This window comes from Condylura cristata, unplaced genomic scaffold, assembly GCF_000260355.1.
Source record: "Condylura cristata isolate star-nosed mole 26May11 unplaced genomic scaffold, ConCri1.0 scaffold00002, whole genome shotgun sequence".
Classification (NCBI taxonomy): Eukaryota; Metazoa; Chordata; class Mammalia; order Eulipotyphla; family Talpidae; genus Condylura; species Condylura cristata.
The window spans coordinates 3,549,226-3,564,317 of record NW_004567103.1 but is presented as its reverse complement, the minus strand read 5'-3'; the positions used below and the strand labels follow the sequence as shown (position 1 = coordinate 3,564,317).

Genomic DNA, 15,092 nt, shown 5'->3' with positions numbered 1-15,092 from the left:
TTGGCAACAGAAAAAGTTCCCATGTGGTGGTGTCAGAATGGGGTGACGCCCAGGGCATCCAGGAGAGCTGCCGGCTTGCATGTATTCCCCTTGAATCGCCAGCCTTTCGGACTAGCTCTAGAGTGTATGTTTTAATTACTTAATTAATTTTTTTTTGCATAGAAGAACTGAGGTGTGGGCCAGAGGTGCGGGAGGGGAGAGGGTTCACCAGAGACAGAGTTGGAGAAGCACAGATGGATCCACCGTAGCCCACTGCTGAGGGCTCGCAGCGAGGCAGGGGGGGTCTCACCAAATCCTGGCTGGGGGTCGAGCTCAGGCCATAGAGATGACAGTGCTGAGACTTAACCCTGGCCAGCTGGAGTGTTTCGACCCATTCTCAAGCATCCCTGACTGCCCCCTAGAGAGCCCAGTAATAATTGTGTTTTATTTTTATTTTTCCATTATTTGCGATAACTTTTTCCCCCAGCACATTGGCTGAGACTCTGGGGCATGTGTGGTCACGGACATCTTTGTCTTATTCCTGACTTTAATAGAAATGACTTTATTGTTTGGTGTGATAAAATATTAGAAAGTGCCACCAAGCCTCTGTGAAAATGCGAGTTTTGGAAAAACAGAAGTCACGGCAGGTGCCCAGCGGAGGGGCAGCTCTCCCGCCTGCTCTCCCACCCGTGAGCCAGGAGGCTGTTGTGGAAATGCTCCGACGCGCATTTCCTAGTTTTTCCTGTGCTTCTGTGTGTTTATTAAGCACTATGCAGTTTTGTCACTCACCTAAGTCTTTTGGCAACTTAAAATACAATTACAAAATAACAGATTATAGAGAAGGGCAAAATAGGCAAAAATAGAATTAAAATGACCTGTCATTGTGTCGCTCGCAGCACTGTTGCTAATGTTCCAGACTTTTTTCAGAACTAGCTCACCTGTTACAAAAAAGACTCTGGTTTACAGCTTCCAGATCTTTACCTTTATTTTTGTATAGAAGAACTGGGGTGTGGGTCAGAGGGGCAGGAGGTGAGAGGACCCACCAGAGACAGTGGGGAGCAGAACAGGTGGAGCTACTGAGATACACTGCTGAGGGGAGCAGCGGGGAGACAGGAGAGATCTGCTGCACCATGTGGGTCACTCCCTGGCCGGGGATCGAACTGAGACGTAGTGGTGATAACGCTGAGATGCAACCCCTAGGCCGCCAGGAAGGCCCTGAGTCAGGCATTCTTGACAGAACATTAAATATCCTTTTGCTTTACCCTGTGAGCTCTGGATTTTTCCACTATGTGGTGGGGCCTTGCTTGTGTCTGTCAGGTCCCTGTTGGTGGTTTAAGTTGGTTCTGGTGTCATGAATTATCATACAGTGGAAGGTTCAATGGAGACTGTGAATTTTTAAAAAAAGTTTTATTTATTTATACATACAGAGCTGGGGCACAGGCCAGAGGTGCAGGGGCGGTGAGAGGCTTCACCAGAGACAGAGTGGGGAACAGAACAGGCCGACTAATGAAGAGACTGGTGAGGGGAGCAGCGGGTGGTCAGGAGAGGTCTGCTGCGCCCTATGGGACAGCTCCCTGGCAAGGGATTGAACTTGTGCTGAAGTGGCTGCAGCTGGCTTCAAAATGCTGTGCTTTAACCCATTGCACCACCAGGGAGGGCCCAAGCTTGTGACATTTTTTAAAGTTGCTTTTTCAGACTGAAGCCTGAGTCCCTCTGGGGTGGTTCTGCTAATCTGGTTCAGGCTGTAAGTTCATTTCTTACACTCTTGCTGATCCTCTGCAAGAGTGTCTATATTTGGCGAATGTGATTAATTCCATATGAAACTGACTGTTTTTATATGCTCCTCTTAGTGATTTACTAGATATCTGTTGAATGCTTACTAGTGCTAGGCCTGTTGCAGGCAAAAAAAACAGACTCCATGAACTCATGGGAGCTCATTCCAATCAGGGGAGAGGCGATTATCAGTAGCCAAAACGGATGGGTCAGTAGTTATGATAGAAAACGACAAATGCTGCGAGGAAAAGCAAGTACAGCCAAGTAAAGGGGATCAGAATTTGGGGGCGTCCATGGACAGGGTGGCCTTGGTGGTCAGTGGGTGATCTGGTTTGCTTCCTGGGTGATGGACATTTGAGTAAACCTTTGAAAGAGGCGAGGGAATTCTTCACGCTGTTTGGGTCCGACCCAGGGCCAGAGGCACTGTCCACACCGGGCTGGAAGGTGGGAGTGTTTGAGGAGCAGTCGGCGTGGGGAGCTCGGGGGCAGGCGGGGGTGGGACCTGCAGGCCAGGGGGCTGGCGTGATGGTAAGGCAGTGGGCAGCAAACAGTGGCGTGAAGGATCAGTGGCCATTGCTAGTCAGGCAGGGCTCGCAGGGGAGGCCGTGGAGGCCGCAGCTGAAGTGGGGAGTCTTGCCGGGAAGCGCCGAGGCAGCGCCAGCTGTGTGGGGGAGAGAGCCCCGATCCCGAGCTTTGCACGTGGCTACGTTGCCACGTGGACATGGCCCTTGACTCGGAATTCACTTTTGTAAATGTTTTCCTCGATCTGTTGCTTTTTCCAATTTAGCAAAATTTATATTTACTGGAGTTAAACCTGTCCATTTTTCCCTTTATCATTCTGCCTTTTCAGAGTGTTATTAAAGAAGCTTTTCTCACTGAATGATTCAAACTAAATTTTCTTACACTGTTTTATTTCCTTTTTTAAATAAAAGATTGATTGCTTTGTGCATGAGCTGGGGCACAGGCCAGAGGTGCAGGGGGTGAGAGGACTCACCAGAGACAGAGGGGGGAGCAGAACAGGCAGGTCCACTGAAGTCCACCGCTGAGGGAGCAGTGGGGAGACAGGAGAGGTCTGCTGCGCCCTGGGGGTCAGCTCCCTGCCTGGGGAGTGAACTCCCGCTGCAGTGGCTGCTGATAGCTTCATAGTGCTGTGCTTTAACACTTTGTGCCACCAGGGAGGGCTACTGTTTTGTTTTGTTTTGTTTTTTCCACCTTTTAATTAAAATTTAACACTAAAGTCAAATATAAAGTTGAACTTAAAATGAAAACTATAAGAGGGAGGAGTCCAATATTGAGAACCCTTCAATGATAAGGAATATTAACAATTATTTGTCTGTAAGCACTCAAAGTGAATTATGCTTTTTCTCCTAATTCATCCACCTTCTTAACTTCTTTCCACTAATGGTTTCAAATGTTTTTTTTTAAAATATATTAACACATATTTGTAATAGAAAATTAACTGACTGTTTAGTATTTATGACCAGGGTTTCCCAAGTATTAAGAATGGTAACATTTTCCAAAATTATAATAAATTGATCATGAAAAGACTTTTGAGAGTATAGATAGGTCCACCCATTACATTTTTTCATTTTGTTCTGATGTCTTTCCACTGTTAATATGCCCAAGAAATTAATACAGTGTTTCTCACAGTACAGCATCTGTCCGTTCTCTGGAGTTCCTGTCAGTGCTACAGTTGTCTACACTTTGAGACAAAACCAAGCAGAAAATGGTTGCTTATATAGGCAGTGGGGTATTTTCCAATTCAGCATTTTGACTAAACAGAGTGTCACGTTCTGCAGCGGCCCTGGAGGGGCATTTGTTCTGGTGGCCCCTGGAGCTAAAACCGTGACACAAGATGGAAGACATACCCCGGAGGAGAGAAAGCTCCTCGCACTGTGTCGGTGGAGAGTCTGAGTCAGGGCCGGCTTGGGGGGGTGGGGGGAGCTTCAGGTCTGTGTGGAGAGCGGCCTTGTGTATTTCATACAATGCTGTGTTTTAAACAAGCATAATTCTGGTGAAATTAAAAGAAGAAACAGCCCAGATTGTGACTCCTAAATCACAGTAGCTTGTGAGAGCGGAAGGAAAGGCCCGGAAGAAAAAGCCACTGTAGAGAGCAGTGAGGGCAGGCGCTCGGCCTCGTGGGCCAGGCCCCGTGGTTGACGAGAGGCCCCGCCAGGCGTTTCTGAGCCACCTGTCGCGGAGGAGACGTGTGCCCCTGGGCCCTGCCTGCCGTGACCAGAAGGGGTAGCCGTTGACCCCCCGCCCCCTGGACAGGCCAGGAGAGCAGGAGGCAGAGCTGTGGTTTCCTCAAGTCCAGCACGGGAGCCTCATGCAGATTTGAGGTCCACAGTTTGTTTTACATAGCTAGGAAGCCAAGTGGCATCGCGTGGAGTGTGCTGTCCCGTGACCGGAGCTGGGGTTGTCCGCATTTTCCACGTGGGCTTAACGCTTTCACCCCAGGAGGGCACAGGGACCCCCAATCTTGGCAGAGGCAGAGGCCGCCCGGCCGCTGGGCTGCTCGTGGCCTCACGGTGCGCTGTGCTCTGTCTGCAGATCACGCCCGAGTACCTCCAGAGCGTCTGCGTCCGCCTCTTCAGCAACCAGATGCGGCAGAGCCTGGCACGCAGCGTGGACTTCACCAGGCCCGGCACGGTGAGGCCTCAGCCCTGCCTGCCCCCGCGTGGACACTCCTGCCACGCGGCGGGTGTGAAAGCCCCCTCGGGAGGCCGCGCGTCAGCGGGCTTTGAGGGTCGCTAAAGTCCCAGAAGGAAATGAAAGCTGTGTGTGAGATGGCGCAGCTGGAGATGGGGGGGGGGCGCCCCGCCAGGTGGGGCTGCCAGGGCGAGCTGGGACGCAGGCAGCAGGTCCGTAGGCTCCAAGGAAACGAGTCTCTCAGACGACTGCCCTGCCCTGTGGGACGTGGCCCGTCTAAGGCAGGAGAGCGCTTTAGGCTGGGCTAGGTTTCCTCTTAAATGCAACGGATTTGGGGACTGAGTCTCCTGCTGTCATCAGCTCCAAATAGCTGCCTTGGAGATACAAGTCCAAACACTTCCAGGGGGCCGCATGGGGCACGCTAAAGGCCGAGGCCCAGCGGCCGCCTTCTTGGGAGCAATTCAAACCTGGGGTGTGGAGGGGGCAGTTGGTAGCCAAGGCCTTCTTCAGGATGGCCTCGAGCAGTTGTTCAGGAAGACTTGCTGTGGTGTGTCTTCCTGCTGGGAAGATTGTCCTAGAAGTTTCCTATGGTGGGGACGATGGCTTTGGCTCCAAGTCCCACGTTTTCGGCCCTGGCTTTCGCCCTTAGATGGCTTATTAAGTCTCGGCAAGGGGCAGTGTCTCTGCGGTAGGCCCGTCACTGTCGCTTCCTACGACGCAGTCGTCGGTGACGCGCCTTTGGAGGGCCGTGGTGACCTGGGAGGGACAGGGCCACGGCAGAGCATTCCCCGCCGGCACAGAGGTTTCCTCTACTTACTTTGTTCTCGTGGAGTTCTTAAAGCTGCTCCCAAACATTTTATTTTACAGATAAAGGATCCAGTCTACATAGCTAACAGACTAGGGCTTTAAAAAACAAAAAATAACCGCACGGCCAGGCCAGGAACACTGATCCCTTGGTGCCGCATGAGACAGGTGCGGCCCGTAGAGACGCTGCCCTGGTTTTCTCAAGCTGTGGTTTCACAGTTGCTCTGACTCGTCCGGATAAGCAGCACATGTGCATTTGGCTGTTGTCTCTCAAGCCTATTTTACGTTTTCTACAACATTGCCTGTGGTGGCAAAAATAAAAATTCAGTAAACAGACAGTAGTCATGTCCATTCAGCAGGCCATGGGTTGGTCTATAGCCCAGTTTCAGGGGGGCGGGTGGGAGGGAGTGGCTCATTTCCCCATCAACACCCCCAGAGTGGTTGACTTAGATGAAGCAAGGCTGTTTTCATACCCAGAGAGAAACTGTGAATGAAGATGGAGCCAGGGTATCTGAACCACCGCCCCTCCTCCCCGGCTTCTGCTCCTCGTGAGGGCCCTGCCGAGGCAGCTCTGCGTGGGCAGCTCCTCTGGGAATCTGGCCGGGACACCCCCTCTCCCCCCGGTTTTTGTCTTTCAGAGACTATTTCTCGATATGGGGTTAGCAGCGAGCCGGGATCGTGGGGGTGCCCTGGGAAGTGTGCCATGGTTATCACCTAACGTCAGTGGGGCCAGTTTCTCCGTCATATAGGGCTGTGGCTGGAGGCCCCGGGCCACCCCACTGGGCACAGGCCTGCCGGCTCCGTGCTGAGTCGTGCTGAGCACCTCGTGCAGCGCGTCTGCCTGTAACAGGGTCTCTCTCCTTCTGTCCCCTCCTGCAGGCTTCGACCATGCTGAGAGCATCCTTGGCGCCCGTGTAAGTAATTTTGCTCTAGGAGTCACTTCTAAGGAGAATCCCGAGCAGCTCAGTCAGTGCTCGTCTTAGCGGGCCAGCTGGGAGGATGCCTTTGGGCAGCGAGAGCTCGGTGTGGCTACGGGGGGAAATAGTCATTTTTAAGTAATGTCGCTCAGCTAGAAGTATCTTAACATTAACTCGGTTTTGGCGAGGTTGCATCACGTGGAAAAGCCTGTCGACTGTCCTAGGCCCCTCTACGGAAATCATGGTAATCCGCCGGCCCAGAGCTCAGCGCAGCTCTGCGGGGCTCCATTTGATGTGCTCTTCTGGCTCACGGGACCAGGACCACAGGCAGCTTTCGCACACCTGAGCATTCCTGTCCAGATTTGGGGGTGTCGCCAGGAGGGCATCCGGGGCAAGGGCTCCCCATCAGGTGTGAGGTTGCAGAAGCGGGGAAGTGGAGGACCTTTGGTGCGGTGTAGAGGACTTGGGTGGGTTCTGGAGCCTCTGAGCCAGCCATGCGGGGGGAGGATCTGCTGTGAGAATTTTCAGGCACCTGAGCAGGTCGCCACACCCACCTCCCTCAGTTCCACCTGCACCTGCCCTTGGCCCTGCACGTCGTTCTCTCCCAAGGGCCACGCAGCCGTGTGCGCCTGCGCGCCAGAGCACAGCCTCCCCAGGTTAAAATCCCACTCTGACACCGGCTCTGGGGCCCCGCACATCCTTGATAGCCTCTCTGAGCCTCAGTTTCCTCACTTGTAAAGTGAGAATGGTAACAGTAGCTTGATGGCTAGATGACTGTGAGGACAAAGTGAGTTAACATGTAGAAGGCACTTAGTACAGTGCCTGGGACTTAAACTCTCGGGGTGTTTGCCAGTGTCCTTGCAGACAGGGAAGGAGGCCGTTGGAGATGCTGTGGCCGTCTCCTGGCGGCGGGAGAGTGGACGCACCACACTCGGGGTGCAGAGTGACTGCGATGGCGCTCTTGCCACTGTTGGAGGGTGTGCTAGCCAGTATGCCATCTCCCCCTCGCCAGTAGAAGCGCCCCGCTGCAGAACATTGTCGAATTTGGCCGTACGCTTGGAATTTCTTCTTCATCTGGATCCAGAGCCTGTTCACACTTTAAATTAATATTTTTATTTTGAAATAATCTGAGTTGCAAAAATAGTACAAAGAACTCCCCATATCCTTCACCCAGGACCCCCCAGTGTTAATATTTTATGCAAGGCCAGTCGAATCATTAAAATCAAAAAGCTAGTGCCAGTGCAGTTACCGGATCTCCAGACCCGCTCCCGCTCCCCCGACGGCTCTGCCCCAGCCGGCGCCAGGAGCACGCACGGCAGCTCTGTCTCCTCACCTGAGCTGCGCCCTCTGCCTCCGTCTTCCATGGCCTCAACACTTGTAAAGACGGTCGGCCCATTAGTAGTATAGGGTAGTTGCAAAAGCCATGACACATTTTTCCTATGCTTTTCAAAAAGTAAATAGTTCATGGCAACCCAATAATTGGAGGTTTAAACCTTTTCTGTATAAACTCACAACAGTGCCTGTGGGGAAGACAAACTCAAAGGAATTCACGTGCTCATGGAGAGGGTTTACCACGGACGTGGAAAATACATGAAAATACGAAATCTCATTTGTTACTGTCTTTTCTTGCCATTTCTTCCAGAGCCTCTGAAAGGAGCTCATCTTGTCTTTTAAAAACCAGTATTAAAAATAACATGACTTTTTACTACATAATAGGTGCTTGTTATAGAAAAGTTAATGCTGTAGAAACCTAAGGAGAAAATGTCAACTCCCTAGAGGTGTTATATCAGTTTCCATCCTGCCCTTAAAAATGAGCAAAACCTCCTGTCTTTCATCTTTTCATCCTACACTTCTTAAAATCCCGTTTAGCACTGTGCAGGGAGTGTTAACATTCCCTCCTCACTGGTGGCAGCTCCTCAAGCCCAGAATCAGCGCTGCCGTGGTGCTGTGAGCCAGGCCGCAGGCTCGTCCAGCTCCCACACTCGCCCATCTCCTCCCCTGCAAGCAGCCAACCAAGCAGCCTTTGATTTAGCGAGAGGAATCTGAGGTGGCGCCTTTGTTTCTGACTGACCAAAGGCAGGTGCTGGCCCTCCTCACTGGGTGGAGCTCTCAGCCGAGGCCTCTCTCCGCTGGCCCTGTCCCCCAAGGCCTGAGCTGGTGCGTCCCTGAGGAAGGTTTGCAGGCTGCACCCTGACCTTGGAGGGCTCGGCTGCCGCTCACACGCCCCAGTCGGGTCCCCAGGCTCGGAGGCGCCACGGCCTCACGCTTTTAGGTAGACGTGTCCCGTGGAACTCCGGAGGCCAGCCGTGCTGGGGCTTGGCTCCGCACTCTGGGTGGAACTTGCTCAGGAAGCCGCAGCGCCTCCAAGTGACTCGCCCTGTCACCTGGAGCCCTGGCCTAATGCGCATGCAGCGCTTCCAACCCTGGCTCAGTGAAGACCCTCCGCTGAGGAAAAACGCCACAGAGAGCCCTCACACACACAGCCCACGAGGCGGAGCTCTGTGCCGAAGCTGCGGCGGGGAGCCTGGAGCCCAGCCCCGACTCCGGGAGCCTCAAGTTGGTTCCAGGGCGCAGCGGGGCCCCTGCCAGTCACTGAGCCGGGGCGCTTCGGGAGGACGAGTCGCTCCTCAGGAGGCTGAGTGAGCGTGCCCTTCCGCCCTCTTTCTCTTTGAACTTGTGCTGCTGACAGGAAATTGAAGGATGTGCCGCTGTTGCCCTCCTTGGATTATGAGAAGCTGAAGAAGGATCTGCTCTTCGGGAGCGACCGCTTGAAAGCCTTCTTACTGCAAGCTCTGCGCTGGGTACGTGCCTTCGCAGCCGCGGGTCTTCCTGGCTGGCTGCCTCGCGGGCCCCTGCTCACTCATCCCCTCCCGACCTCTCCCCCGCTGCCTGCTGATACCGCGGGACGTTCAAGCAGCTTCTGCAGGCAGCCTGGCCTCCTTCAGGTCCCTGCTCGCCCTCACCCTTGCCATGGGCTTTGCTGGGTGCTTGGATAATCGGACACAGGCAGCGTCGAGGCCCAGACCATGCCCCAGACCTGGTCTTGCTGGCTCCTGGCCAGCAGGGTGCCTCTGGGGGGACACGCAGACCCTGTGTCCTGCCACACGGCGGACAGCAAGGGTGAAAACCCGGCAGCCCGGCTTTAAGGGAAATGACCCTCGGTTGTGGCTTTTCTGAGCCGCTCCGCAGCGCGAGGCAGTGGTCCTCGGGATCTTGGCCTCAGACTCCCTCATTCTCTCAACCTGGGGACCCCAAAGAGCTTCAGTTTCTGTGAATTTTGTGCGTGTGTGCCTATTTACAGTGTTAGCGATTAAAACTGAGAACACTTGAAGTATAAACTTTAAATGTATAAAATATATAAATTAACACATTACAAATAATTACACACATCGTAAGAATTCAAGTATCTGTTTATTAGCTCATTTGAGCGGACCAATCATTAACCCAGTACATAACAAATCACATTTTTATAAGAAAGAACTGTTTTCCAAAAAGAAAGAAAGAAAGAAAGAACTGTTTTCCAAACTCTCAAAAAACAGGAGTGCGCCATCGCTTTCCGCTTTCACACTTTCCTGCCGAGGCTGGTCTCCGGGACGAAGCTGGTCCTCGTGCCAGCTCCTGTGGCGGCCTCACACTTCACGTGGCCTCTGGATGGGTCGCAAAATAGACAAACCCTCTCTGTATCGTTGTGAAAATAAGAGTGACCCAGCAGATCCCCAGAAAAAATTCTGGGGTACCTCCAGGGCTCCCCCAGCAGCACTTGGAGAACTGCTGGCTTGAGCCAACCCTGGCTGGCTCTTCAACTGAAGCCCGTGACCCTGGCAGGAGCCCCAGAACTTCAGGGCATCCAGGCATTGAAATGCCCTTCAGCACTCTCCCATCTCTGGAGAACGGAATGCCCCTTGGTACTTCTGCAGGCCCCAGCGCTCCCTAGCGCTTTGAGGGAGTTTGAGGCACGCCCCAAGGCGGCATCCAGGATCATCAGAGTCCTGGGGTCCCTTAGTGAAGCGCCTTTCGGGCTGGGTGGGGCGGCCACCCTCCCGCACCCACTTTATCTCAGTGCAGGCGACCGAGCCTTTTGGAGAGACGCCGCGTTTCGTGCAGAATGCACAACATCGTCACAGAATAACCAGGGAGGACAAGTTTCCTGTGATTTTGTCTGTCCCGTCCCGCCCCTCCCCTCCCCCCTGCCCTGTACCGGGCCTGGCTGCTCAGCTGCCAGGTGCCACCCTCCTGCGCCACCCTCCTCCCCTGCCCCCTCCTCCTGGGCGGGGGCCCTCCTGTGGCAGCACCTCTGCAGGCTCCTTTCAGGGCCGGGTCTGCTGTGCTCACATCACCCCCCCCCCCGCTGCTCAGCAGGGCCAGTGGCCTCGGGCCTTTGTCTAGCCACATTTTCCCAGAGGAGCAAAGACGCACTCAGGTTCCCAGTACCTCAAGCTGCAGAGCCCACGCTTACAAGGCTCCACTCGACTTGCTTCCAGCCCCGCGGACATCAGCTGCATTCTTTTTTTTATATATATATAATACAGTAGTTTATTTTTACATCATTTTGTGCATTTTTCCATCTCAGTTGTAACCTCCGTGGGCTTCCATCACCAAATCACCCGTGTGCCGTCACCATAGTCCCGTGCACTCCCCCACCCCCATTTTTGATCCCATTTCCCACTCCACCCCCATAAAATGTCTCTGGTATGTGGCTGTTCATTATTATTATTATTTTCTCACCTGGTCCATTATACTCCTGCTGTGAGCGAAACCATCCAGTATTTTTCTTTTTCTTTCCATTAGCTGCATTCTTAACACGACAGGCCTATGGTTTTTCAAAGCCTACAGACTCCTTCCCAGCCACCCCTTACACACACACGTGGACACACAGTGCTGCTGTGCCCGGCCTTGTTGGATAAAGTCTCCTTTGCTGGCCTGGTACACGAGGCCCCTCTCCTCTCCACCCTGCAGCGGGCCTGAGCCCCACACCTGCACCTGCCTGCCCTGGGCCGCTCCCCCTCCCCCACGGCCCTCACAGCCCTCTGCTGCTCCTTCAGGGGCCCTGTCTGGAGCCCCAGGCATGGGGCGCCCCCCTCCTACGCCAGCATCCCATGCTGTCACCCAGAGAAGCACAGTGTGGGAATTTCTGGTCAGCTGACTCGTTGGCTGGTTTAACTAGTTCTGTTAAACGTGCGTTTGTGGAACCGCCGTTTCCAACAACCCTCTGCCTGGAGACTTCGGTGTGGTCACTCTTGTTTCCTGCATCCTAGCGCTTGACCACATCCCACCCCGGAGAGCAGCGGGAGACGGTGCTGCAGGCCTACATCAGCAACGACCTGTTGGACTGCCAGAGCCACAGCCAGGTGGGTCTCGCTGGGGGACGTGGTGGGGCCCAGCGGGGCCTTCATTGCCGAGGACTGCGCCCGGCCGGCCTGGCGGCCTCCATTTCTAAGTATATTTTCAGCGCAGTAACGGTACGTCAGCACTAGCCTCTGCATGCACTGCGGAGGTCTGCTCTTCACTCACCGCCACCTCCCGCCTCCGGCAGAGTGTCCTGGAACAGCTGGATCCCGCCCTCTCTGCCCTTCTTATTTTCTCAGATCCCTGCCCCTCCCCCTCCCCCCACACTCACCACAAGGCCTGGACACCAAGCGTCCTCATGAGGGGCAGAGTCGGTAGCAAGCCTGTTCACAGCCTCCTCGGGGCCTGACTTAAAATGTACCTGTAAGAACTTAGGAGAACTGAGGGCCACACAGGCCTGGCCGTCAGCGGGAGACGTGCGGGGCGTGGAGGGAGATGGCTGTGCACACCCCGCCTGGCTCAAGGCCGGGTGGCCTGGAGCAGGGCCTCCTGAGTTGTGGGGCGACTGCAGGTAGCTGGCCACAGTGGTAAACTGTGGTAAAATACACGGAACATAAACGTACCTCACTAGGAGTCGTGCTCTAGACCAAAGACTTGTATTGGATCAAGCTGCAGTGAAGGGAGTTTTTGTTTTTACCTGGCTGTTTGGACAGCTTGGGGGGACTGTCATGGCATTTTCCGCCATCATGCCTTTATCCATCTCATTCTTTTTTTTTTAAGATTTATTTGTACATACAGAACTGGGGTACAGGCCAGAGGCTCAGGGGCGGCGAGAGGCTTCACCAGAGACAGAGTGGGGAGCAGAACAGGCAGATCGACGAAGTACACTGCTGAGGGGAGCAGCGGGCGGGTCAGGAGAGGTCTGCCGCGCCATGTGGTCACCTCCGGGGCAGGCGGGGATCGAACTCATGCGGAAGTGGCCTTAGCTTCTTAGTGCTGTGCTGTAACCCGCTGCGCCACCAGGGAGGGCCTATCCATCTCATTCTTACAGATATTTATGCGAAGGCACGACTCCTTTTACCTAAGGAACTTTGTTTTCTTGTCCAGAATCACGTGGTTTTATTTACAGAATATGTCATTCACGCAGATGAGTGTAGAAAACAGGAACAGTTTAAAGATGGGATGTTCAAAAGAAATAGAGACCAGGAACTTGGAAGCGTCTAGGTTATGCCCCCTTTCCTTCCAGCAAGAGGTGGCCAGGGACCCTCTTGACTTACTTTGAAACTGTGGTAAAATACACAGAACATAAACTGTACCGTCTCCACCACCTTTGAGGGTTTGGCTTTCGCGGTGTCCATTTACCTACATCGTGGAACAGCCAGCGCCAGAACACTGGCAGGACAGGAACTCTGCACCCACCTCTGGGGGCGCCCCGGCGCCCCTTGCCCACTCTGCCGCCACCCTGCTTTCTGTCTCTGAGTCTGACTGCCCGGGCCTCGAGGCCGGGAATCAAACAGTGATTTGTCTTTTGGTGACGCGCCCTTTAGCACGACGGCCTCAAGGCTCATGCGCGCTGCAGTGCCTGCCGGGTGCACTGTCTCACCGGGCGTGTGGCCCCACCTCTGGTCACTGGTCCATGGACGCTGGGAGGCTTGTGCCTCCCGGCCGCTGTGGGTCACGCCGTGCTGGACGTGGCAGCCACGCCCCGGCCTTGCTCAGTGGTCTCCTCGCGTGTGCACGGGCCCGAGCTGCTAACGTGCTGGATTTTGTGCCCGCCGAGCCCAGGCGCAGACCCTGCTCTGTGAGGAAGGGACTCTGTTCCGTGACAGGGGACACAGGAGAGAGTGACGCGCCCCGCCAGGTTAGAGCCAGACAGCTGCCCTGCACGCTTGCTCATCCCAGGGAGCGAGGCAGTGAAGGTGGGGGAGAGCCCTGGGGAGCATATGGCCTGGGCCAGGGCCGGAAGGCCAGGTTGCAGATCGGTGGCCCAGGGGACCGCGAGCTGCCGTGTCTCTTTAGCTTTGAAACTCACGTGGCCTTGTTCTCAGGCCTCCATCGCCGGCGACACTTATATGGGGGAAACTGTCTACAGCCAGTCCATTGGCAGGACGGGAAGGGGGTGCCTGAACTTCACCAGTACAAGGTCAAGGCCGTCGCAGCGCAGACAAAAGCTGGGCTCACCTTTCCCATGCATGTTGAACTCTTTAAAAATATGTCGTGTGTGAGGGTAAGACCCCAGGGTTCCCGGTGGCTGTCTGCTAGGGACCTCTGACTTCAGAACCCCTAGTTCCTTCCCCTCCCGAGGGTCCTTTCCCTCTGAGAAGCATCCTCCAATCTGCCTCAAGGTGAGGGGCTGGTTGCCAGTGTGTTGAGCCCGTAAGGGCAGAGAACAGGGTGCTCTGTTAGTGTTCATTCTCCCCACTTGCTGTAACATCTGCTCACCTGGGTCTGGTGTACCTGCCCCTCTGTGACCTTTTGTGTTACCCACACAAGAGAACAGCCCAGAGGTGGTGAGGAGGGTAGCAGAGGCACCCGAGTGGGCCCAGCTGTGTCTTTAACCACGTGCACATATTTCTCTTTGCTCCCCCAACTCTTCAGCCTTTTGAAGCGTGACTGATGTGATGTGGCTAATTCCTCATCGCCAATGCTGCCTTGGGATTCGGCTTTCTTGAGTCGGCCACATCTGTTATCTGCATCCTCAACCACAAGATTGAGTTTTTTTTTTGTTTTTTTTTTTTTGGATCTATTTTAGGCATACAAGAACTGGGGTACGGGCCAGAGGTGTGAGGCGTGAGAGGATTCACCAGAGACAGAGGGGGCAGCAAGCAGGCAGATCTATAAATGACTGCTGGGGGGAACAGCTGAGAGATAGGAGGGGTCTGCCGCACCCTGTGGGCCGCTCCCTGGCCGGGGATCGAACTCGTGCTGCGGTGGCTGCAGACAGCTCCATAGTGCTGTGCTTTAACCTGCTGTGCCACCAGGGAGGGCCCTGTTCCCGCTTCTTGTTCTCTACCCTGGAGGGGACAGGCGGTTTGAACACCCCTCCCTGTCATTTCAGTGTGGCTGGGGAGGCAGCCGCACTTCAGGTGTGCGGGTTGGATGTTTTGTTCTAAGCTGGGGCGCAGCGGTAACAGCCATCAGCACCGCTGCTCCTGTGTGAGTCGCCTTCCGAGCGCCCGTGTCACCGGGTCCCTAGAAGCCTGAGTGACCCTTTTGGCCAGTCTCCTAAAACTCCCACTGGAAACCAAGCTGTCCACACAGTTCTGTTTCGCTTGTGATGAATTCACGCAGAGGGGATCACCAGGCCGTGAGGAGACGTTTATCTCTCTTGCCTGAGCCTCACTGGTCTCCCTCTTGCCGCCCACAGAAGAGCGTGCTCCAGCTGCTGCACTCCAAGAGCGAAGTGGTGCGGCAGTACATGGCCCGGCTGCTCAACGCCTTCGCGTCGCTGGCGGAAGGTAAGACGGCCGCTTCCTTCCAGGGCAGGGCTAGCTCTGCTGACGTGGTTTTCTTTCCCTCTGAAAATGAACATTCCTCTCCCCGCTTCTTAGAAGTGATGTGTGTGTCCAGCATTTATTAGTTTAATGCCTCTAGGTCCTTTGCGAAAATTATTGTCATATTGCTGTAGTCACGTCAGAGCGACTGTTGATGGCTTTGGAGTCTATTTTGTAAGGCTCTTGG

The 15,092-nt window shown here is 54.5% G+C and overlaps 1 protein-coding gene across 4 annotated transcripts in view; it reads left to right on the top strand.

The window, feature by feature from the left end:
• Positions 1–15,092, top strand: part of ARMC9 (armadillo repeat containing 9) — a 113,621-nt gene that overhangs the window by 21,779 nt on the left and 76,750 nt on the right. For all 4 annotated transcript variants that reach the window (XM_012728799.1, XM_004674204.2, XM_012728793.1 and 1 more), the window contains exons 9-13: positions 4,306–4,404; positions 6,088–6,122; positions 8,815–8,926; positions 11,381–11,473; positions 14,779–14,869. In XM_012728799.1, coding sequence (XP_012584253.1) covers positions 4,306–4,404; positions 6,088–6,122; positions 8,815–8,926; positions 11,381–11,473; positions 14,779–14,869 — 430 coding nt within the window. The remainder of the gene's footprint in view (positions 1–4,305; positions 4,405–6,087; positions 6,123–8,814; positions 8,927–11,380; positions 11,474–14,778; positions 14,870–15,092) is intronic.